Here is a 25,929-nt window from a genome sequence, read left to right as displayed (position 1 = left end):
GTTTCCTCCTGGTGCTCCGGTTTCCTGCTGCAAACCAAAAATATACTGATGGGTTAGTTGGCTGCTGACAAAAATGGATCTTAATATGTGTGTTTTGAGAGAGGCAATTTAGACTGTGTGCTCCAATGGTGAAGCGACTGATTAAATGAGTCAGTATTCTCTGTATAGCACTGTGTAATTTGGTTGTACTATATAAATGAACAATGCTAAATAAATAATATTGCATTGATGAGTGATAATAAGTTTAAAACGGTTATATGCAAATTGTATATATGGCTCTACATATTTGACTGTGGCTGTGCTATAAGCCAGTGATTCTGAATGCATGGTTGACCTACAGGGACATATGCAGACTGATTTACATGTCTCTAGCAACAATTCCAGAACAAAGATTTAAATATACCCTTTTTATTTGTTTTAATTTAGTAGTTATATGCAAGTCATTTTTTGGTTTAAGAAAGCTATTGTTTTAATTTATTTGGTCTCTTTTATCCTGCCTCATCCTGGCCTTTAATGTTTATTCTATATACTTTCTTTAGTAAAGCAATGGACAAACACAGTATTATTAGATGTCCTTAGGCTAGAGGCTGCATGCCTGATTTTTAAACTGGGATTTCTTACCTGCAGAAGGAGCGGAGCCCCTAAAATATTGCACCCTCTGGCTATTTTGGAATAAAACTACTCTTACCTGAACTTGTTTCTTCTTCTGACTGAGTTGCGGCTCCTTCTCCTTTTTAAATAATTGAAGAGCAAAAAGTGAAAAGAGGGGGGGGGGGAGGAGTCAAGAAATATAAGAAAATATAGTCCAGCACTCTAAAACAAACAATATACAAATCACTATTTGTCAGCATATACATAACATATTGTTTAACATACATAAACAATATAGCTATATCGGGATAAGCTCATCTCCTGTAGGTGAGTCCCTAGCATGGAAAACAAATGTGTATTCAGGGTGTCACATTTAAAACCCTCCCTGAGCCTCCATTTTTCTAAAGCATGTAACACCTGAAGAAAGATGTCTTGACGTTGGCAGGTGAGCTTATCCCAGTATAGCTATATTGTGCACAGTGATTTATATATTGTTTGCATTAGGGCTGGTGGATAACATTTTCTTTTGCTTTAACATACACAGTGATCTAAATTGTCCTGGCTGCACTCTATCAAATAGTTTTATTCACTTATACACATTTCATTAATTTAAAGAAGCTCGTATCTTCCTCTTTTTCATTAATATAGGAAAATAAGGTGTATTACTGAGCTCAGCTTACTGCAACAAATTTACTTCAGCAGTATGCCAGACTGTAGAATATAGTGCTGTATGAAATCAACTGCTCCAATCTGACGGGTATCTTCTAATCCAGTGATACTCAATCCTTCTGCGACCATAAAATAAGTGGTTTGCAATATAATGTATTTCATAACTAGCAATAACAGTATCTCCATAACAGATTCTGGGGCCATATTTGGCACAGTCTTAGCATCTTTGTGTGGAGGCACAGTGATTTTACAATTGTGGTTCTCAAAAATGAACCTGATATAAATGGAACCCATCGTTGCTGCACTAGGCATCCAGACAGTTTGCAACTTTTTTTTTTTTTTAATGGAAAATATGCACCAAATCTGGCAGCTTGATGTTTGCACTGTATGGCATCTTAGAGAAGCATATAATACATCTGTACTCTGCACATATGAAACAAGCAAATATACTGTGATGCTTTTTTAGGGGCAGTATTTGTCTAAAAAAAAAAAAGGAACTTGACGTTGAAATGGAAACTCGCATGTAAATAATGAAAAAGCTTATTTGTAACATTCACAGATACTTGTTATCCTTTTTGTACAATTTTAATATACTGTGTCTTAAGCAAAATTGTGTGCCTGTGTCTGTTTACTGAAAGAAAACCATTCCACAAGCAGTAAACCTGATTGGGCAAAAACCTATTCACGTGCAAGCAAGTTTTCCACTTACTCATTATATTTACACAAGCCACATTGTGTAGTAAGCAGCTATACATTTGCACCTCCTGCAATTTAGACCATGGCAAATTATTAGGTCCTGAAACCAAATGTATTCTGACGGGAAAATAAATGAATACTTTTCCAGAAGTGTGGTAGTATCAATGGCTAGCTTCTCTAACATCAATGAAGAAGGGTCTTTTGTATATAAAAACTTTTAACACTTATAGATGGAAATATTATTCATACTTTCCATTCAAAGTAGATTTCATTAACAGTGTATTACTTTATTTGAGAGATACAAACCTTTACAACAATTGTTGCAAATAGCTTATTTCTACGTTTCAAGTGTGTGGTCTGCCAATCGGTGTAAATTGTTAATTTTTTATATTTGTCTGATAATTATTCATGCTACCAGTGTACTTAAGGGGAACCACTGCATTGTGGTTGTTTTGATTTTCATTTGGAATATTTTCCGTAAGAGTATATTTTATACTGTACTGTTTTGTATTACATTGGTTGCAATCTCTTGGACTGGACCCATCACTTCTATTTGACCTCCATGAGTGCAGGTGCAGCAGATATGGGAAAATACCCTCTTTGTCACTAGGGTATTTTAATAACTTTAAAATGTCTGTGTGTAACAGCCCATAAACTGCACACTAAAACAAAAAATTGGAAATAAAGGATATTCAGATTACTGTATTCTTATCAAAATGATTATACTGCCCGTGGTTGCCTCCTCTACTGTGTTTGCCTTTTATGTGTCAAAGTGCAAACCCTACCCTTTAATGTGCCACCTTGGTGCTGAGTGTTAATTAGCGTGCATGTAAAAAACATGTTCATGAACACGTACATGTGATGAATCTTGTCTAATAGATTAAACAGCGATTTCAAATCTAGAGATTTGATAATCCGCTTTATGCTGGCCACAAAACCGGATATAACAGCCAATGATGCCCCAAAATAATCTGATCTAAGTAGATCTGATCATCACTATACATGTTTGTTAAATGTGGCTGAAAGATTATCACTATGGCCTTTGAATGCAGATATAAAATGATTAACTAGCCCCAATGATGGTGGAAGTAATCCGGGGTACCAAACAGCCGAATCTTGTCCTATATGACCACCCATGTATGTAACCAAATTAGGCACCGATGCTGTTGCTTGTGCATAATGTGTTGCCCCATGTAATGTAATTTTGCTATTTCTTTGTTTTATAATATATATTTTGTAGACCTAATTTACATTGTGCCCGTTATCATCTGCAGAGTGTGATTGGTGTGCAGCTGGTTGTTACCATGGTGATGGCCAGTGTCCTGCAGAAGATCATACCACATTATTCTCTGGCTCGCTGGCTTCTCTGCAATGGCAGGTATTGTATTTATTTTTATTATTGTTAATGGAAAAGGACGTCTTGTGTTGTTTACAAAGATCTTTTCTAAATTTCAACAACATTTCCATACCAGGTGAAATGCTAAGACATTTAGTATGATCCATCCCTCAAATCTTACGCACAGTTTAAATGGAGTATCATGCACACAAATATTTCTATATAAAGGTGCTACCGAAAAAAAAAGCACCCTGTAACACTAGTACAGGGGTGGCCAACTAATTGGAGACTAAGTTAAAATATCTATAGATATGGCAAAGAATCAACTTTACCGTTGTATATGTGTGTGCATGTACATAAACCCACTATACATATACATAGCAAGATATTGTACTTTGTTATATTTCAAAGTGGAAAAGAAGATATCCAGCATTGCCAAAATGCTCAGAATAATCATCAAATCAGCACAGCTCTGCTCTGTACAGCTCTTGACTTGCTGCTGTGTTCAAAGGAGGAGGGTTCAAAGGGCTAACTATAGGTTCTGCACAGTATGCCACACTGCACATAATTGCTGTGGAGGGAACTGTTGAAGTGTGGATGAAAAAAGTCATAAATTGCCATCAGACCTCCCCACGTGCCCCTTAGATGCCAATCAGCTTCCCCTTGCATGGCCACTTGACCTCCCCATGTTCCCCTTGCATGCCCATCAAACTCCACATTCAAACGGATCTCCCCAAGTGCCATTAGATCTCCTTGCGTGCCCATCAGCCTCTTCACATGCCCCTTACTTGTCACACCTCTCACACAGACACTGGAGCCCCCGCAGAGGAAGGAGGGAGAGCACACTACACACTCTGCTCCTCCTTCCCTGATTTGGAATTTAATGGAAGTGAGTGAATTTTATTCCACCAGTACCTTGCCTATAAGACTATTTTGTCCCTCATGACCTTTGTTCAGTAAAGTGTGGATATACAGTCAATTCCATAAATATTGGGACATCAACACAATTCTCATATTTTGGGCTCTATACACCACCACCACAATGGATTTGAAATGAAACAAAGAAAATGTGCTTTAACTGCAGACTTTCAGCTTTAATTTGAGGGGATTTACATCCAAATCAGGTGAACAGTGCAGGAATTACAACGGTTTCTATATGTGCCTCCCACTTTTTAAGGGACCAAAAGTAATGGGACAATCGACTCAAAAGCTATTTCATGGACATGTGTGGGCTATTTCCTTATTATTTCATCATCAATTAAGCAGGTAAAAGGTCTGGAGTTGATTCTAGGTGGGACATTTGCATTTGGAATCTGTTGCTGTTGACTCTCAATATGAGATCCAAAGAGCTGTCACTATCAGTGAAGCAAGCCATCATTAGGCTGAAAAATCAAAACAAACCCATCAGAGAGATAGCAAAAACATTAGGTGTGGCCAAATCAACTGTTTGGAATATTCTTAAAAAGAAAGAATGCACCGGAGAGCTCAGCAACACCAAAAGACCCGGAAGACCACAGAAAACAACTGTGGTTGATGACAGAAGAATTTTTTCCCTGGTGAAGAAAAACCCCTTCACAACAGTTGGCCAAATCAAGAACATTCTCCAGGAGGAAGGTTCACCACAAGATGTAAACCATTTGTGAGCCACAAAAACAGGAAGACCAGATTAGAGTTTGGCAAACAACATCTAAAAAAGCCATTACAGTTCTGGAACAACATCCTATGGACATATGAGACAAAGATCAACTTGTACCAGAGTGATGGGAAGAGAAGGAAAGGAACTGCTCATGATCCAAAACATACCACCTCATCAGTGAAGCATGGTGGTGGTAGTGTCATGGCGTGGGCCTGTATGGCTGCCAATGGAACTGGTTCCCTTGTATTTATTGACAATGTGATTGCTGACAAAAGCAGCAGGATGAATTCTGAAGTGTTTCGGGCAATATTATCTGCTCCTATTCAGTCAAATGCTTCAGAACTCATTGGACTGCGCTTCACAGTGCAGATGGACAATGACCCGAAGCATATTGCAAAAGCAACCAAACAGTTTTTCAAGGCTAACAATTGGAAAGTTATGCAATGGCAAAGTCAATCACCTGACCTGAATCCGATTGAGCATGCATTTCACTTGGGGCATTTTCCCTTCAGTTTTGTCTTCATCAAGAACAAGCAGGAACTGAAGACATTTGCAGTAGAGGCCTGGCAGAGCATCACCAGGTATGAAACCCAGCGTCTGGTGATGTCTATGCATTCCAGACTTCAGGCTGTAATTGACTGCAAAGGATTTGCAACAAAGTACTAAAAAGTGAAAGTTTGATGTAGGATTGTTTAGTTTGTCCCATTACGTTTGGCCCCTTAAAAAGTGGGAGGCACATATAGAAACCGTTGTAATTCCTGCACTGTTCACCTGATTTGGATGTAAATTCCCTCAAATTAAAGCTGAAAGTCTGCAGTTAAAGCACATTTTCTTTGTTTCATTTCAAATCCATTGTGGTGGTGTATAGAGCCCAAAATATGAGAATGGTGTCGATGTCCCAATATTTATGGAATTGACCGTAAATGTGGTAAGAGCTTCATCTTGCTAAGACTTGTTATATTTACTAGGATATTGCAGGCACATACCACTTATGTGAATCCTGCAATGTTCCAAGGAAGTTGGGAGTTGCCATAGCTGTCTTCATTGGCTCAGGGGTAGGCTTATATTATCTGCAGGGCAATGTTCTGGAAACTCAAACTACAGCAGCCCGAGACTTGGGTGAAACTGACTTTCACTCCCTTAATAGTCTGCTTTCGCCCCTTCAGTCTTTTGTGTCTCTCCTCTGACATTTCTATTTCTGCTTTTTCTACGTTCCTTTTTAATTCTTATTTCTTTTTATGTCCTCTGTTTTCCCTCACTGACAGACTGCCGTGTTAACTGTTCCTGGCTGTCACTTATCTGTTTCTGACTCTTTAACTATAACCTCTCCTGCAGGTTTTCTAACTGTCGCTTCTCTCCGTAACTTTTCTGTTCTCCTTTCTATCAGACCCCTTACATCCTTACATCAATCCCTTGCCCAAGCCTGTCGCTTTCAACTTCGCAACATTGCCCGCATCCGGCCTTTCTCTCTCAGGATGCCACCAAAACTATCATCCACGCTCTCATTATCTCACGCCTCGACTACTGCAACCTCCTCCTTACTGGCCTCCCCCTCTTCCACCTCGCCCCCCTCCACTCTATTCTGAACGCGGCTGCCAGACACATCTGCCTCTCTCGCCGCTCCTCCTCCGCTTCCCCTCTCTGCCTTGCCCTACACTGGCTCCCCATCCCCTACAGAATCCTCTTCAAACTCCTGACCACCACATACAAGGCATTCTCCCAGTCTACTGCCCCCTACATCTCCAACCTCCTCTCCATTCACACTCCTGCCCGCTCCCTGCGCTCGGCCAATGACCGTCGCCTCTCCTCCTCTCTGATTACCTCTTCCCACTCCAGAATCCAAGACTTCTCCCGGGCAGCCCTCCTTCACTGGAATGACCTCCCTCGCTCCGTCCGTTTCTCTCCCACTCTAAGCTCCTTCAAACGGGCACTAAAACCCACCTGTTCCTCAAAGCCTACCATCCTTCCACCTAACCCGCTCTCCCCTCCCTCCTTTACATCAACTGCCCCTCTTGTACCTGAGTTTTGTTCACCCTCCCTTAGGATGTAAGCTCATTTGAGCAGGGCCCTCTTCCCTCCTGTGTCCTTACCTACTCTTCTGCTCCGTCCTTTCTGCATTAGCCTGCTTGGAGCTTCAGAACTGTTGGTATTTTTGTTTACTGCTCAGTAATGTTTTACCCTGTACTGTCTATTGTCTGTGCATTGTACGGCGCTGCGAAACTCTTGTGGCGCCTAACAAATAAAGGATAATAATAATAATCCATACCTTCCTCTGTCTAACTGACTTCTTGCTACTTCTCTCACTTGAACTTTTCCGCACCTTGTTGCTCATTTGTCTGTCAGCTTCGCTCCTTCTTACTTTTCTCAAATAGATGGTCGTCTTTCTGTCAGACTCCCTTCTCTTTGTTCCTCTGCTCTAACTGCCCTTCTTCCCCCACCTTTGTCAGCCCACTTCTTGTTGCTTTATTGCCAACTGCTAGTCTCTGTGTATTTGTCAGATCCTCCTGTGCAGGAAAATCATTTAAGTTGTTACACACCTATGCTTCTTAACACTTTGCCCCATGGATTATACAGTTTTCAGCTGGGAGTGCCTTATAGAGGCAGAGTGTATTGGATGGCATCTGACTGGATGTGAGCTGCCATCAAACCAGTCAATGTCAAGCTTTTCTTCTATGGCAATGAACACACCTCTTTGAAACACTCCTAGATAAACGTTCTCAAGTCCAGTGGTCAGAACATCACAATACTTGTACAACTCCTTTTACGTTTTACATAAAGTTGCCCTTTAAGCGCATTGAGGTATACAGCAGTGAATCTTTCAGGGTCTTAAATTGGCTGAATGACAAGATCATGTTGTGTGAGAAGTAAAAAATCCTATACAATGTTAAACCTCTTTACACTTGTCTTAGTAGGACTTTTTAACATTAACAGTGTGTATATATATATATATATATATATATATATATATATATATATATATTATTTTTTATAAATAAGTCAAGATACAATATATCTTGTAACATTATGGGGGTGATTCAGTTCTCCATGAAGTTCTGTAGTAACCTCGCTAGTTATGTTTCCGTGTGATGTGTAGGTTGCGTTCTTAGCTCACTTTTGCTCGGCCTTCATATGGCTACTACCAAAAATTAGCAGTTTTATCATTACTGTTATTTGCGCAGTACTATAATGTACAAGGCTACTATAGAACCTTTCTTATATTTAGGTAACTTGTGATGCAATACTACAAGTGACAATAATTTGTGTCAAACAATTGAGTCAAAAACCTACTTGATCTCTGCAAAAGCCATATTGATGCTTACAATGGGTGCCACTGCAAAGGAAACAGCTGAGGAAAGCGGTTTGAGCGTGTGTTTTGTTTTTTTTTCTTCTTTCTCCCCTCCTGCTGTCAGGAAAAACGCTGCCTGTAAAGCCTACATTGTATCCAGGCAATATTTCAGCAACTGTTTAATTGCTCATGTAACAGGTGTTGGAAGCACATTGTAGGCTTCTCTGATTTTTGTTTTCTGTTTTGTTTTTTTCTGAGATGTTTTTCAACTAGCCCAACTATTGCTTGCAGAGTTTAAAGGATATTTTTCAATTTGAGAAAACCCATATGGACTTCTCCTTATAAGGTGTTACCGGCTCTTTAAAACTGTTCCCCAAAATGCTTATGGTGCCGTACTGTTCTCTGTTTCTAGAAACCATAGTAAAGTGTGTTGCCCTCAAACTATATTCTACATGTCTGTTATTAAACATGATCAGAATGGTTTTGTAATTTTATAAAACAAAATGTATTACTTGCAGCTTATATTGGTACCAGCATCCAACAGAGGACGAATTACGAACACTCGCGGGGAAGCAGCAACTAAAAGGAAAGAGCAAAAAAGACAGGTACTGTTTTATTGTGATTTCACATATGCAGTTAGTATCTCAGACCCCCTGGACCGTCCTCCCCAAGTATTATATGGTAGAAATTTTATATGTGAAGTCCTCCAGGATATGAGCTTGGCGGATCATGGGAACTGAGGTGCCAGCACGGGTAGTTGTCTCCTGATCCGTGGGAGCAGAGTTCCTTGTGAGGTGCACAGCCGAGCACCGTTATTTATTTAATTACCAGCGCTAATGGATTGGAGGGACCATGCACTTTCCATTATCTGTTCACAGTATAAGGGATAGGCACGCTTACTGTAACTGCATCATGCAGCGGTTATCTAGACCTATGAACGTGAAGCAGTCATAGGGCTGAATAGTCCTTACAAAGGCACTTTCTGCTCTTGATTGCATGTTAGTGTCCTGCAGCTTGCGGGCCATTTAGGACAAACTACTAATCACTCCATAGTTTTGAATGACTGATGAAATTCAACTGAGCCTCTTAAAGTAGAGTCACCAGGAGGATGAGAAAAGGACCCCAGTTCCAGCTAAGAGGCGGGTGGCATGTGCAACACACAGTGGTTACATGTGCTACTTTGGCAGCAAGAAATCTCTTTGCATTATGTGCCTTTAAAAGGGGAGGGGATTTGGGTATCTGTGCAGTTTATGGCTTGTTATTGTGTGTTTTTGCGGATGGGGTTTATCTGTACAATATGTACCTGTACAGCATGTGGCTGGTTATGTTATCTTTGCATCTGTATTGGGGTGGGGGGGGGGTATTTTTCTGCATTATATAATATTGTTGAGGAAACCCTGCTGTTCTTCTACTTAATATTGTGGTTCCAGGGATATGGAGCCATTGTAATAGTAAATAAACAAACTAAAATAAAGTCATAATATACATTCTTGCAGAAAATATAATGGCCATATAGAGAATAAACCCCTTACCGTTCCCAAAGATATTGACCTGCATTTGGAAACAAAGACTGTTACCGAAGTTGACACTTTAGGTGAGTTTTGTGCATATTTATATCTTACAATACAAAATAGTGGAAATATAAGTATTCAGATGACTCTAATGGGTTTCTTTTCTTGCATTTCCAGCACTGCACTATTTCCCCGAATACCAGTGGTTGATAGACTTCACTGTCGCAGCTACTGTGGTATATTTGATAACGGAAGCGTACTACAGTCTAATGGTTCCCTCGCAGGAGATGAATATTAGTATAGTGTGGTGTATGCTAGTTTTGGCATTTGCAATGTATCCTTACATGATGGTTGATAATGGTTGCAAAAATATTGTATTACTTTTGTGTTTGTCTTATAGTATGCCATCAAAAATCTTTAGTAAAGTACACTATAAGATCAAACTACGTTTTCAAGCATGTGTAAAATGTATTCTTGCATATATTCTGGATATTTGAAATATAAATCTGTAGTACAGAGGAAAATTGCTTCCTTCTACCAAACAGTGTATCACCTATGTCCTGCTGTCTGCCAAAAAAACGATTCACACATGGCCATGGATCAATTCCCTCTCTTATATCTTCAAGTACTTTCACCACACATTTCTGATTGCTACATATAACTATCCTATAAACACACCTTTTAACCAAACGCTGATCTGATGACATTCATACAGATGTTTTACAGGAGTTTATAAATGTCATCACTTGTATGGTGTGTGTGTATATAGGATAATACACTTGTTATGTGGATATTAGAAGTCACCGAGGAGTCTTGTGATCATATAAAAGCACTAAGCTGTAGGCCTTGTGCTTTTATTTAGGTTACAGAAATTGTGGTGTTATCCATAATTTACAGTAATAGGTGCATTATGCATTTTATGATGTGCAAGTTTTCCTAATGAAAACATGAGAACTCACCGACTATAAGGGAAGAATGTAGAATTTGTTTATATAAATATTATCTAGGTTTATACATAGATTAACATCTAATCTATAGTGTAAATGTCCAATACAGCTTTACAATAAAGTTACAAGGAGCTTCCATCTGTTTTTTAAAAGTTGTCTCCAACAAGTCTTTGTCATTGTTTCACTATTAATGTTAACAATGCCAGCAGTTCTTTCTTTATAAGGGAATTTCTAGATTGTAGCAGGAAGAGAAGATGACTAATAATGTGTCATTCTCTTCTCTAATAAAAAATGTGAATCATGATATGCTGACACACCGCCATATGATTTCTTAAAAATGGCACCACGGTCAAACCCAAAGTGCAGCAGTTTACATTCTAATGATCTTTCTAATAAGGAGGTGATGGTTTTATTTCTGGATTTGGCAGAAGTTTTGTAAAGATTGGAGCCATTCCTCAACGCATCCTTCCCTAAATAGTGACAGCTAATCTTAATCCAGCAGTCTAATAATCTTCATTTTCCTTGACTGTTCATGTTCAGAAAAGTGCTATTCTCTCTGACAACTCATTACTTTAAGGTTGAAGATGGTGGGGAGAGATCTGTCTGTGTTACATTTGGGTTCTTTTTCTTTGTTAAAGCCATGGCAATTCTTATTGTGACGGAAAACTATTTGGAATTTGGACTAGAGACAGGTGAGAAATCTTAAATTGTTTGCACAAATGTACTATAGCCTGATGCTTTATTTCGGTGAGAATATTTTTATTTTGCTGCCTATCACCTTTAGCATTTCTGTAGCAAATTATAAGATAGTGTTTTTTTGTTTGTGTGTGTGCGTTAGAAGTGTTTAACATACCCAGTGGTGAAATGGCATGAATATTCAGAGGTGCCAAGCAATATATATGTATGTGATAATACGTTTGACTTGGTGGGGATCCATCCCTAAAATTGTTTGTTTCTGAGCTTTTTTTTTTTTTTTTAACCACCATCTGTTTTTCTTCAGGTTTCTCAAATTTTTCAGAAAGTGCTGTTAAGTTTCTGAAAAAACAAGGCCTGGAATCCCAGTAAGTATTCACGGTATCATCCTTCCCTCTCCACATAGGAGTAATTATACATTATATGGACAAAAGTATTCGGACGCTTGACCATTACACCAACAGGGACTGTATTGACATTGTATTCAAACACATATACTGTACTTTAATATGAAGTTGGTCCCCCTTTTGCACAAATAACATTTTCCACTCTTCTTGGAAGTGTTTCTGTTTGCAATTGTGCCCATTCATTCTGTAGAGCATTTTATGAGGTCACGCACAGATGTTGGATATAATGGCCCGTCTCGCAATCTCCATTTCAGTTCATTACAAAGGTGTTTGATGCGGTTGATGTCAGGGCTCTGTGCTGGCCAGTCAAGCTCTTCCACACCAAACTCATCAGACCATGTCTTTGTAGTCCTTGCTTTGTGCACAGTCATGTTGGAGTAGAGAAGGGCCTTCCCCCCCCCAAACTGTTGCCACAAAGTTGGAAGCATAGTAGTGGCCTAGTGGTTAGCACTTGTGCTTCACAGCACTGGGGTCATGAGTTCGATTCCCGACCATGGCCTTATCTGTGTGGAGTTTGTATGTTCTCCCCGTGTTTGCGTGGGTTTCCTCCGGGTGCTCCGCTTTCCTCCCACACTCCAAAAACATACTGGTAGGTTAATTGGCTGCTATCAAAAATTGACCCTAGTCTCTACCTCTCTGTCTATGTATATGTCTACGTGTGTGTCTATATTAGGGAATTTAGACTGTAAGCTCCAATGGGGCAGGGACTGATGTGAATGAGTTCTCTGTACAGCGCTGCAGAATTAGTGGCGCTAAATAAATTGATGATGATGATGATAGTATTGTCCAAAATGACTTGGTATGCTAAAGCATTAAGATTTCCCTTCACTGGAGATAAAAGGCCTAGCCCAAACCCTGAAAAACAGCCCTATACCATTATCCCTCCTCGACCAAACTTCACAGTTTGCATAATGCAGTCAGACAGGTAACGTTCTCCTGGCATCCGCCAAACAGAGACTCCCATCTGACCACCAAACAGAGAAGTGTGATTTGTCACTTTACAGAATACGTTTCCATTGCTCCACAGTCCAGTGGCTGTGTACTCTACACCACTCCATCCGATGCTTGCCATTGGTCTTGATGATGTGAGGCTTGCATGCAGCTGCCCAGACATGGAAACCCATTCCATTAAGCTCCCGCCACACAGTTTTTGTGCTTACATTAATGCCAGTGGTATTTTGGAACTCTTCAGCTATGGAATCAGCAGAGCGTTCGCAACTTTATGCACCTTAGCATCCGTTGACCCTGCTTTGTGTTTTTACGTGGTCTTCTGCTTTGAGTTGCTGTTGTTCCTAAATGCTTTGACTTTCTAATAATATTGCTTCAGTTGGCCATGGATGAAGTTTCATCCAGCAGGGATGAAACTTCACAAACCATATTTTTGCAAAGGTGGCATCATATCACAGTACCACGCTTGAAGTCACTGAGCTCTTCAGAACGACCCATTTTGCATCACAAATGTTTGCAAATGGAGACTGCATGGCTAGGTGCTTGATTTTATACATCTCTGGCAATGGGTCTTATTGAAACACCTCAATTCAATAATTAACAGATTTGGCCAAATACTTTTTGTCCATATAGTGTATCTGTCCTCTTCGACATACAGCTTTTTATTAGAGTAACCATGCACATGTGTTGTGTAAACACCTGAAATACTGGTTTTTATTTTGGTATTTCTTGTGTGCCTCAATCTCAAAATACGAATATTACGTCCCATGTGTTTGTTTTAACCGTGATTGTTATACTTTAAATAAAGGTGAATAGTTCTATATAGTTATACAACATCTATTGGAAAATAACTGAGGAATTTATTAACCCTTTGGTAACCTTTGCTATAAGGGACTGTGTTTTTACTCTTGACCATTGTGGTAACATTACTATCTATTTCTCATGCAGAGGTCCAGTGTCCAAACTAACATTTAAATTATTCCTGGCTGTGCTCTGTTCTCTCATTGGAGCTTTCCTGACATTCCCTGGCTTGCGTTTGGCACAAATGCACCTTGATGCCCTAAACCAAACAAGAGAAACACTGACACAGTAAGGACCACAGTCTGTTCAATTTATAATATTTATAATTTAGAAGTCTAGATATTTTTAAGCTGAGCTTGACTGGTTTAGTGTAAAGTCAAAATTCTTTTTTCAAACATTCTAAGGGGAAAATTATGATCTCCACTTTGTTCTTTATAAGAGCGTGGGGTGCACATCATTACCGATATTAGTTATTGATGCGCATTACCGTTGGTACGGAATTTTCAACACTGATTTTTGCTCTGTGTTAAAATTGCCGTACTAATGGTAATGATGTGCACCCCGAACAACACAGGGAATTGAACTCCCCTAAATGTGGCATAAGATTGTAAGAAGTTTGGCTTTACGTATGAACAACTAGATTGTAGCTTGTTATAGCCAGCATGTTATTTATAGCAGTCATTTTATCTGATTGAAGGGCATCTATTGTGTAAACTTTGTTAGTGTGTGATTTCTTTGTCTAATTTTATCTTGTGGTTTTTTTTAACTTTATAAACTCTTGATTGTTTCTTTATATTAAAACATGGACAGTGTAGTGAACGATTATAATGCATGAGCTGCAATAGTTTGTGTTTTTTTGTTTATTTTGTTTTTGGTTTTTTTTATACAGGTTTTTGCTTCATATAAACTTTTTATCCCCTCTATTAATGGTGTTGCTGTGGGTGAAGCCTATAACCAAGGATTACATTCTTAATCCACCATTGGGCAAGGAGACTTTACCTCTGTGAGTGGAATATTTTACCTGTGTAAATATTGGTTAGAGGAAATAAAATGTTCATTATTTATATGTCGTTTTTAAAGCGTCAAATCGTGGTATGACTGGGTTCTTTGATATATTTTTGGGTTTGAAGAGCTATATCTGTAGTTAACCCCTCCAAGACAAGGGCTGTTTATCACCTGTTTGAACAGTAGACACAGTGGTTTCACTGTATAGAGAATACTGCTTACCTGTGCTGTCAGATAGGCAGGGATGGCATCATGTAACATCCAATTGATTTTATTCATTGCTTGCTTTTTATTTATGCGGGAGGGGGATAAAATGGCCACTGAAATGCCACTAAGTGAGACTGGTAAGTTGTGGTACTACTTTATTTTTCATATTTATTTCCAGAAATGTCATGACCTTGGTTTCTAATCTGTTTTCATTGACTGTCCTTGTTAATTAATAATGGTCTTTTTGTTATTGGCAGAATGACAGAGGATTCCTTTGATACAGTTCGACTTTGGATCATCATTCTCCTGTGTGGTTTAAGGTTAATGATGATGAGGTATCATCTGCAAGCTTACTTAAATTTGGCCCAAAAATGTGTGGATCAAATGAAGAAAGAAGCTGGAAGGATAAGTACTATGGAACTACAGAAAATGGTAAGCATGTTGGGCCTGAGTCATTAAGGAGAGCAAATCATAAAAAAGAAGTAACTTTGCACCTTGGCAAAACCATGTTGCATTGAAGGGGGCGGTAAATTTAAAATGTGGGGACAGATTTATAGTTTGGATAGAGCATAAGTTAGATAAACTTTAAGTTTCAATGTAAAGATGAAGCTATCAAGTATTTGTGTGCTACATGAAAAAACAGGCAGTATTTAACTTATGTGCAAAATAATAAACTAATTTGCATCCCTTGCACTGTAACATGGGTCACCCAGAATCAAACTTGCTCCTTTTTTTTTTGCTTTACTCTCCTTAATGACTCAGGCCTGTTGTGTCTAATTCATTTCATCATATATCCTATTGCTTGGGTCTTGGTAGTATCATACCTGAAATCTACTTAAACGAATTTGGGGGGAAAAAAATCCCTGTCTCTCCCCACATTGCCCCTCATTAAATTATTTTAGTAGTGCTTTTCATAGTAACTATAGACCAAAAACACTTGGGGGTCAGTAATTCTGTATACATGCAGAACAGCAGCAATAATTTACATTTTTCTCTGTTGGCTTTCTGAACTTTCTGTTACCAATTACAAGCTTTTGAAAAGCTCTGGTTGTTATAGCTAACTTAGGTAAATTGTAATCGTTTTGTTTTATACTGCATTGCTTTTGATATTAAGAACAGTTGAAAGTATGCACTCACCCTGTCAGTCCCTTACCAACCTTCTTTCGCAAACCCATGGCCTTATAAGATAATTAGGCAAACCTGCTAATTAGTCTGGATAACTCACATTCTCTGTTGCTATCCTTGTGTTAACCCAAGTCTCCTATTGGGAGCAAATATCTGCATTGACCGCCTTGACTGTGAGGGTGAGAGGGTACAGACGTACCTAGGGATATTCTATAAATTCACACACAAAAGATCCCTAGTAGTATGCATACTGACATATGACTGACTTATTTATTGGGTTCAAGTACTTGTAACAGGCTGTAAGGAAGACACGTATAATTATTTATTGAGCATGCAAATATATCAAAGGTTTACTGAAGCACATAAAATGGGCTGCTAAAGGAACTTTAAAAAAAATAATATTGATGTGTATTAACTTAAATACATTATTTTACAGATTTATTTTTTTAAAATAAAGTTACATGGAGCAGTAAGTGTGCGATTAAAGGACTACTAAACCTAATACACAAGTAGACTTACACTGAAAAGCAACTAATAACACTCACATACACATAGAACACATTGGGGACAGTTCTACAATCATCAGTGCAGGGCAGACTCCAAATAAAGTACATGGGGGTCTCACTGACTCATAGTCTGGTTGAACCAGTCAATATTTCAAACACATTTTTGATGGCTGACTCTTGGCTTCATTTATTTAGAACCGCTACTGCATATTCACATACCCTCTGGATGTTAACCTCTGTGCTGGATGTTGTTCTCAGGATTTGTGTCGCCACCATTCTCCTAAATCATTTTTTTTTCTCTCTGAAATAATGTCCCTATGTCCTTTTGTTGTCCGCTCCTTATTGGCCCCCCTGACCGTTTTAGCCTTAAGTAAATGGCAAAATGGTTATTTGAATTACTTTACAGCAGCCCTAAAGTAAGGGCTAACTCCAGGAAGCTAGAGATTGAAAAGCTGGGTGGAGAGAGACATCGATTATGAGTAAACGCATATTTTTAATCAATTGCTTCTGACTGCAAATTAATTGTTTGTTAAAAACGAAGTCCTTTTTGTTTGTGGGTTTTTTTTATAATTCATTTATTTTAATGGTAATATCGCTTTAAGCAACCTGCCATATGGCAAATTGTGTCCTTTCATGTTATTGATTTATAATGAAAAGTTGACATAAAAGTAAATTATGCCCTAATGTTTCAATAAATATGAACCCTAGTTATGACTGAAGTGAAAATCCCTTTAAGAAGTATTTTAACCTACAAAATGTATTTTCTTGTGTTGTGTGAAGACAATGTATGTGCTAGTCATAGTCTTATGCTCCTCCTCTACCGATGAGGGCAGAGTTGAGGCTTGGGGGGTATATTTACTATCATCATCACCATTTATTTATATAGCGCCACTAATTCCGCAGCACTGTACAGAGACTAAACTGCATGTTTGAAAAAGTGGAGATATTGCCTATAGCAACCAATCGGACTCTACCTGTCATTTTGTAGAATGTACTAAATAAATAACTAGAATCTGATTGGCTGCTCTAGGCAGCATCTCCACTTTTTCAAACCCGCAGTTTAGTAAATATACCCCTAGTCTGCTCACAAACTTATTTTTGGACCTAGCCATGTCCCCAATGGAGTCTTCTCTATAATTAAAACTTAGCTATTGGCTTAACTTGAGGTCTTTTGTTGAATTAAGATATTTTTTTATATCATACCAGTTAGACGTATTCCCTTTGTATTTGTCTGATGTAATTATTAACATAAATTTAGACGTATATTTTGTTTGCACCAACCATACCCTCTCAATTCCCTTATCACTTATAACTTTGAATCGATTTTATATTCTTTCCAAAGGACTGGTCTATGCTTTTATTGCTAAATCCTGCACATTGCTTTCTTGCTAAATGACAATACATTTACCCATAATGCTACGGCAGATCTAATACAAAATGTTTTGTGTCATTTTTTAATATACTTCTGGAACCAATGGCTTTAGTTGGTGGATGACATTGGTATTGTTCATATAGTGGCACACCAATTAGCTAATAAAAGGTATATTGTTGTTTTTCAGGTGGCTCGAGTCTTTTATTACCTTTGTGTTATTGCGTTGCAGTATGTGGCACCTATGGTGATGCTACTTCACATGACCCTACTTTTGAAGACATTAGGTAGGCAAGACCTAATAAATGGAAACTATTAAAAAATACAGATAATGCGTGTGTTCATATGCTGTTAAACTTTAAAATGAGCCCTAATCTGTATGAGAGATGTGCATTTTTATTTAATAGTTACTGGTATACACTTAAATTAGAATTCCATACAGAACCTGTTCTAAATACAGAGTTTTACTTCCCATTTTTTGCATCTTGTGGGTTTCCTCTGGTCTCTGGTGCAGACTTGCTAAGGGCTGGCCATTTTATGACAGGTAAAGGTGTTGTCAAGGTTCCTGTTCACTGGGGAGGGGCATTGACAACAATGGCTGTCATAAAAAGGCAGACCGTAGTAGCACAGCAGCATCGGACAGTTGGAGGCATCTGGTACCCACCGGTACAGTTAAATAAGAATAAGTAAAATAAAATGTGTATGTTCAATGGAAGTTTTCTATGAGTTCCCAATACTGGGGAATATATATATATATATATATATGAGAGAGATTATTTTAGAGACATAATTTATAGTCCCATCAGCGTTTTTAAAAAAAATACCAAAAAAACAATTTATTGTGAGCAATTCAAAGATTCTGACATGCTCACGAGAGGAAGATCACTATATGGCCCTTTAGCTCTATTTTTTATATGGCTATAAAAGTATATTTTGCTGTATCGAAAAAGCACCTAATATAAATATAGAGTATACAACAGTTTCAACTTAAAGCCTCATACAATAAACAAATTTTGAACTAGCTGTGAATGCCATTTAATTTTTCTTGCAAGAGAAACATACTTGTGCTTCAATACATTTTTTAATATTATTTCTAGGTAACCATTCGTGGGGCATCTACGACTCAAATTCTTCGTCCGAGGCGACACAAGAATCTAGCTTGGCATTTTCTGAACTGCCTTGTCCTGAAGAAAAGATGAAGGCAACGGTTACCCAAATTACAGTGGCTCTAGGGGGTTTAAAGAACATTTTCACGCCTCTACTCTTCCGGGGACTCTTATCATTTCTTACCTGGTGGATAGCAGCTTGTCTTTTCTCCACAAGTCTCTTTGGTTTGTTTTATCATCAGTATTTAATAGTAGCATGATCAAATTAACAACCTTCATATTAAAAGGACCAAGGATGGGATGAGAAGCTGCAGCAGCACATGTATCGGCAGCATCACGTCTTGTTTCAATGTTTCCTCTGTGTTCTCAGGGTAAATATTGTATCAAATCACTGTTGTGGGCTTAATCTTCATTACCTCAGGAGAAGACAACTGCTGACTCGGTCATAGACATAGTGTGTTTTGTTTTTTCGTTTTTTTCTAATTGACTGGTAGTGTAAACAGGCCCTCTTAAAAGACATCATCTTCAATTAGTTGGTCTTGCACTCACTTTGTTGTTCGTTTTTTGTTTTTTTTTCCACCACCTTATGTACTCAATTGGAGTAATTTTTTTTTTATTTTTATTTTTTCTCTTTCTTTTCACCCTCCTCTTCATCGTATTATAGAGATCTGAGCCATACGAAGAAAGTTGAGGCTTGAAGACGCTAATAAATTTATTTCTGCTGGGCCTGTCCGTTTTTAGTGACACCAGTTCCAGTGGGACAGAATGTATTGCTACTGTATATTACAGTAAATGTATGTGAACAACTGTGTGGTATCTGGTGACCTTTTTTTTTTTTTTTATTTTACGCCTGAAGGCCATGTGTGTTTGAGAGTGAGTAACGAGCTATAATTCTGTACTATACAATAGCTTTTAAATCATTGACCACATAAACACTTAGCAAGTGTTGGTGCTAGTAGTGATAGGCACAAGTCTGTGTGTGTGTATGTATGGGGGAAGGGTTTAGTGAGTTTTGCTTGCAGAAAATAAAATATAGCCTTTTTACTAAGGCTTATTCTAAAAGTCACTCCAAAAATAACATATAAATGAAAGTTTGTAGTGTTTGGTTTAAAATGTATGTTAATATATTAGATCTATATATAATTACTTTTTGGAGCAATGAGACCTGTTACATGCAAAATAAGTATATAAAATGTGTCATCCAAAATTTTATTTATTTAGTTTCTTTAAAGTTAAGTGACCTTTACAAGCTGCTGTAAAATATATATTTTGTAGATTCAAGTATATATTTATATGCAAATGTTTTAAAAGAAAACCTTTCTATAAATTATAAGTTCTAGACTTAATAGTTTTAATTTTTTTCCCCCCGAAATTTCAATATTCCGCATACTGATTGGGCACAGCTGTGTTTTATTACGATTTTATGAACACTTCCGGCTAACGGCAGGCAACCTGTGTCTCTGTGGGTGGTGGTGAATTGTATCTCCCATCATGTCAGTCTATGTAAAGGAGGGCATATTGGAACTTGTTAGTTAATCATCATATGAAGCCACATAGTTATACTGGAGTAGTTAAGCTTGGGTTTGTTAAGACCACATGTGCTCCAGACAGGTCATGTTTTGAAGATTTTTCGACATCTGAATAAGTGGGCTCTACAGAGTTGTATACTAATTACTGACATCTGAAATAGATTAATACACATACGTGCTCACTTTGCAATGTCCCTACATTTGCGCGCTCTGCTGTTCTGCTTGAAACAAAAAAAACTCATAGAAGGAGCTTGAAACAGATCATTGATCCCAGTGAAGAGACCAAAGGCCATATGTGCACATATTTGTGAGGCAAAAGATTAGTACCAGTTTTGTCCGGCATTCTCCTTGTCATTCACCGCTAGGGCTTAGACAACGCATTAACCCTCAGTGAGCAGTACTGTGATGAGCCATTCTCTACCTGTGGTTACAGAAGACATGGTCTGTTGTAGCACTGATTTAGAAAATAAATTACCAGGGAATGTGATCTATTTTAATTGTTATAGGCTGATCCTGGATTTACATGAAATAGTGATTTTGAATTTTTTGTTTTTGGGTGATGGGATAGACTTATTAAGCATTGATAAAGGGAAATAACTTGCTATATTGACAGCAGAAAGGGAGCTAATGAATTGCAATACTAAAGAACAGTTGTCTGATGTCCGTTGTATGCATGTTGCTGACAAATGTATACTTCTATGCATTAAAGAGAAGAGTTAATTTCACTGGTGATAATTATTTTTTTTTTGGTTTTTTTTTTATTAAAAAAAAAAAAAGGAAGTCTCATCATTGTCTTTAGTAAAAATGAATAAAATGGTTATGATGATTAACATCACACTCACCCTTAAGAAGATCCCTTCAATTTTCAAAGTGAGGTGTTTCTGCCAATGCTAGTTTTTCTTTGAAATGTATTTAATAACAAGAGGACTAGAGCCTTAAGAGTGTTCATATTTTAAAATTTCTTTTCAATTTGCTCTAATTCAGCAAATTTTTATTTTTTTTATTTCTATATTTATCTTAAGGCCCAAGGGCTACTAACCCTTGTGCCACCATGTCAACCTATTTATGTTTATTACCAGTTCACCCTGGGAGGGGGGCAGGTCTACCTATTTAATTTCTGACTTAAGGAGGAACTAAAAATCAAAAGGCAATTTTTGATTAAACTTTTCATTGCCCAAATCAAAAAATTGCAATGTTTATTTTTTGTTTGCCCGGCCCTAAAATGATGCCACAGTCCCTGTTCCTCTAACCTACTTGCATAGGCAGTGAAGCCTTAAGCATCAGTTCTTCAAACTTATTTTGGGCATGCACACACTTTTATCTGTACCTGACAATAACATTAAAATATCTGTTTTACTATGGAGGCTAATTCTATTTTCTGAGAGCCGCAATGTGTGGTGGTGTTTTATTTATTTTATTTTTTGTCATTTGCTCTAAAATGTCCTTGTTAAGGTTACATACACAGTTAGTAAGCAATATCAGGTACTTGAAGCCACTTTCCATGATATACATGGTTCTCTATGGTAACTGTGACCATGTCTGTGTTTCACCATTTACTTCTCCATGGCAACCTTTTACTGTGGGTGTGTCTCCATTTTGTTTAGAGAGACAGGTCAAACAAAGAATGCCACCTCATCGAAAAGAGTCTCTAGACAAGTTAGCTGCTAGTTTGCTTTCTGTGCATGGCTTACCTGGTTCTATAATTCCAGCGACATGCCACTTTTGGGGTAAGCTGAGGTGAAGTTGGCAACCTCTGGGTATGGCCGTGCTGCTACCTCCGGGAGCAGTGTTGGCAAGTGCATAGTATTTTGAAAAACTGCATCTTAGAGCACTGGAGTGGTGCCCACCCAAACCTCAATACAGACATCCAGGGAAAAGTGAACAGAAAAAAAAATTGGTAAAAAGTATTGAAATGATAGGAACGCTATACTTTTTTTTTTATTATTTTTTTATTATATGTGAAGCATCTTTGGATACTATTGTTTGCAAGAGACTCAGTCAAAAATATCCTAGTATACGCAGACAACGGAACTCTGGTTAGATTGCTCTAAACCCTTTATTGAGAACGATTTCGAAAAAATGCCACAACTTCAGTTCGAAGCCCATATTTAGTCTTTCCTATCAAGGATGTCATTGAATTCTCTTTTTTTGGTTTGACATACAACAAACAAAACAGTGTTTTCTAGTATATTTTTATCTCCGGGATGGTAAAGCTATGCAGAGGTTTATTTTTCTCATGTTTCACTCCTAAGGGAGACTTTTATCTTCCATGTTATCGTGCATCTGTGAAAAAGTCTGATGAATGTAGCAGATATTCTACATCTTTACGACATCAAACGGTCTCTTAACTAATCATGCAAGATTAGTGGCACAGGATAAATGACATATACGTAGTCTTCACTTTACTGAGCTTCCAGGCTGGATATTGACCCCCAGCTATTTGGACATGTCAGGCACAGAATCTGCCCGTGTCTTCCGCCACAACTAGTATGTTACCGTGTCTCAATTCAAACCGTTATCTTTGACTTCAGTTCATGCAAAGACATGAGGAGGCGCATTGAGTTCTTCCTATGTACAGTGCGGGTCTTGTGCTCAGGGCTGCCATTAGAGGGGTACAGGCGTTGCACCTATAGGAGCCCAGACATACTAGACTGTCACTAATTTTAGCCAGCCAGCTCACTGCAGTCTTTGGCGAGAGTTGGTGAAAATGTGGATATTTAATGCAAAATCTGCTCAACATCACATATGACTTATTTTTCACAATTTTTTTTAAATCCAGATACAAAGTCTTTCAGGATTTTTGGCCAAAACATGGGGTTTTGCACACATCTCTCTAGTTCTGATTACTAAATAATTGCCTTATTGATAGGGCTACTTACAGGAGTAAGAGGAGTTTTTTGTTTTTTTTTACCAATATTTCCAAAAATATTGCAGACAAAAAAACAACTCCATTTACACTAAGGTATACCCACTCTACACAACCCTTTTTCCTTCTTTTTTTCACTATGTAGAGACCTTTGATAGATAAAAGAAATGATACATCAACAAGCACCTGTATGGGTGCAGCATGCAGAAAAAATATTATAACCGTGTTTTTTTTTTAAATTAAATGCTCTTGTGGAATTTTTATCTTTAACTCCTCAACTAAACTGACATTGACAAACGTCACATCTCGCATAACTATTGCGTTACCTCCCCCCTCCTATCTAGACACTGGCTGTTAATCACAGCGGTTTGGTACAGTGGTAGGCCAGGAACCATTTTGTTCGGAGCCTGGCCCCCCCTCATCTGAATAGCTTTCAAGTTTGAATGTTGTTTGTACGTTGCGATGGCCCTGGAGTAATATTGAATGGTTTTGTAAAATCCCTTTGACCTTTAATAGGAATTTCCTCCAGGTCAGCAGGTCTGGGTCATTGTTACTGATGGCTGAATCTTCTATCACATACAAGGCATTGCTATTAGAGCTATAATGGCATATAGTGTATATAGTAACTTATTGTAGTTACAAATACTGTAGATCCCATTAGCATTGGATCATTTGGCAATAAAAATAACAGGCCTTTATGAGAGTGTTTTCATTCCTACCCTGTTCTTCTGGTGAAAGAAATAGTGGAAGAGAAATTTAAAAAAACAGATCTAAACACCTATATGCATATTTCTGTCTCTAACTCGCTTAGACTCAGAAAAATTGCACAATTACACCCCTATGTTAGTGAGAACTAGCATACATTTCATGGTAATATTCTGGCATTATCATAAATATAGAAAAGAAACCCAGAGTAAATGTATGTATATTTTTTATGTTTGTGGTTTTCCCTAGCTAATGCTTGTTAAAGATATATCTATTTCAATGTGATTTCAAGAGAAATTCTTTGAAAAAAACCAATATGAAATATGTTTGTGTAATAAGAAAAGGAATTGCCAGTGAAACAAATACAGAGCAGTGTCATAGATATGTAAAGCATCTCCAGTCTTGAAAGTGTGGATGATACATTCCAATATTTTGTAACTAAACATTGTTTCTTGGAAGATCTTTAAAACTTACACACATTGTGAAAAATAAAGTCTGCTGCCTCCGTTCTTATGATGGTAATTTACAGATACTCCAGAATGTCATGAAGAGTGATGAGATGAATTGCAATTCATTTCAAAGTCCCTCTTTTCCATAACAATTATCCCCAAAACATTTCCACTGCATTTCAGCCCTGCCACAAAAAGACCAGCTGACATCAGGTTCGTGATTCTCTCGTTAACACAGGTGAGAGTGTTGATGAGGACAAGGCAGGAGATCATTCTGTCATGCTGATTGAGTTAGAATAACAGTCTGGAAGCTTTAAAAGGAGAGTGGTGCTTGAAATCATTGTTCTTCCTCTGTTAACCATGGCTAACTGCAAGGAAACACGTGCATCATTGCTTTGCACAGAAAGGGTTTCACAGGCAAGGATATTGCTGCTAGTAAGCTTGCACCTAAATCAACCATTTATTGGATCATCAAGAACTTCAAGGAGAGAGGTTCAATAGTTGTGAAGAAGGCTTCAGGGCGCCCAATAACGTCCAGCGAGCGCCAGGACTGTCTCCTAAAGTTGATTCATATGGAGCACCACCAGTGCAGAACTTGCTCAGGAATGGCAGCAGGCAGGTGTGAGTGCATCTGCATGCACAGTGAGGCGTAGACTTTTGGAGGATAGCCTGGTGTCAAGAAGGCCAGCAAAGAAACCACTTCTTTCCAGGAAAAACATCAGGGACAGACTGATATTCTGCAAAAGGTACAGGGATCGGACTGCTGAGGACTGGGCTTAAGTCATTTTCTCTGATGAATTCCCTTTTGGATTGTTTGGGGCATCTGGAAAAATGCTTGTTCAGAGAAGGAAAGGTGAGTGCTACAATCAGTCCTGTGTCATGCCAACAGTAAAGCATCATAAGACCATTCATGTGTGGGGTTGCAGACCACAGCTGTGAATAAAGAATGGTCTCCAAGAGCAACTTCTCCCAACCATCCAAGAACAGTTTGGTGATGAACAATGCCCTTTCCAGCAGGATGGAGCACCTTGCCATAAGACAAAAGTAATAACTAAGTGGTTTGGGGATCAAAACATCAAAATTTTAGGTCCAGGGCCAGGAAACTCCCCAGACCTTAATCTCATTGAGAACTTGTGGCCAATCCTCAAGAGGTGGGTGGACAAACAAAAACCCACAAATTCTGACAGAATCCAAGCATTGATTAGGCAAGAATGGGCGGCCATCAGTCAGTATGTGGCCTAGAAGTTGATTGACAGCATGCCAGGGCAAATTGCAGAGGTTTTCAAAAAGAAGGGTCAACACTGCAAATATTTACTATTTGCATAAGCTTAATGTAATTGTTAATAAAAGTCTTTGACACTTCTGACATGCTTGTAATTTTACTTCAGTATACCATAAAAACAAATGACAGAAAGGTCTAAAAACACTGAAGCAGCAACTTTGTGAAAATCAATATTTGTGTCATTCTCAAAACTTTTGGCCAGGACTAATACAACAGTCCCAGCATTCTCATTTTTTCCCAGCTCATAGACGCACAGATG

The 25,929-nt window shown here is 38.2% G+C and overlaps 1 protein-coding gene across 1 annotated transcript in view; it reads left to right on the top strand.

Moving 5' to 3' along the window:
* TMEM161B (transmembrane protein 161B) overlaps window positions 1-19,646 on the top strand; it is a 26,433-nt gene extending 6,787 nt beyond the window's left edge. The window contains exons 3-13 of the mRNA XM_075180614.1: window positions 3,231-3,334; window positions 8,733-8,819; window positions 9,711-9,808; window positions 9,903-10,059; window positions 11,213-11,364; window positions 11,673-11,733; window positions 13,669-13,809; window positions 14,411-14,524; window positions 14,991-15,165; window positions 17,924-18,020; window positions 18,831-19,646. Coding sequence (XP_075036715.1) covers window positions 3,231-3,334; window positions 8,733-8,819; window positions 9,711-9,808; window positions 9,903-10,059; window positions 11,213-11,364; window positions 11,673-11,733; window positions 13,669-13,809; window positions 14,411-14,524; window positions 14,991-15,165; window positions 17,924-18,020; window positions 18,831-19,099 — 1,455 coding nt within the window. The 3' untranslated portion in view covers window positions 19,100-19,646. The remainder of the gene's footprint in view (window positions 1-3,230; window positions 3,335-8,732; window positions 8,820-9,710; window positions 9,809-9,902; window positions 10,060-11,212; window positions 11,365-11,672; window positions 11,734-13,668; window positions 13,810-14,410; window positions 14,525-14,990; window positions 15,166-17,923; window positions 18,021-18,830) is intronic.
* Window positions 19,647-25,929: the final 6,283 nt, after the last annotated feature.

Source organism: Mixophyes fleayi, chromosome 1 (assembly GCF_038048845.1).
Source record: "Mixophyes fleayi isolate aMixFle1 chromosome 1, aMixFle1.hap1, whole genome shotgun sequence".
NCBI classification, from domain to species: domain Eukaryota; kingdom Metazoa; phylum Chordata; class Amphibia; order Anura; family Limnodynastidae; genus Mixophyes; species Mixophyes fleayi.
This window is presented reverse-complemented; position numbering and strand designations above follow the sequence as displayed.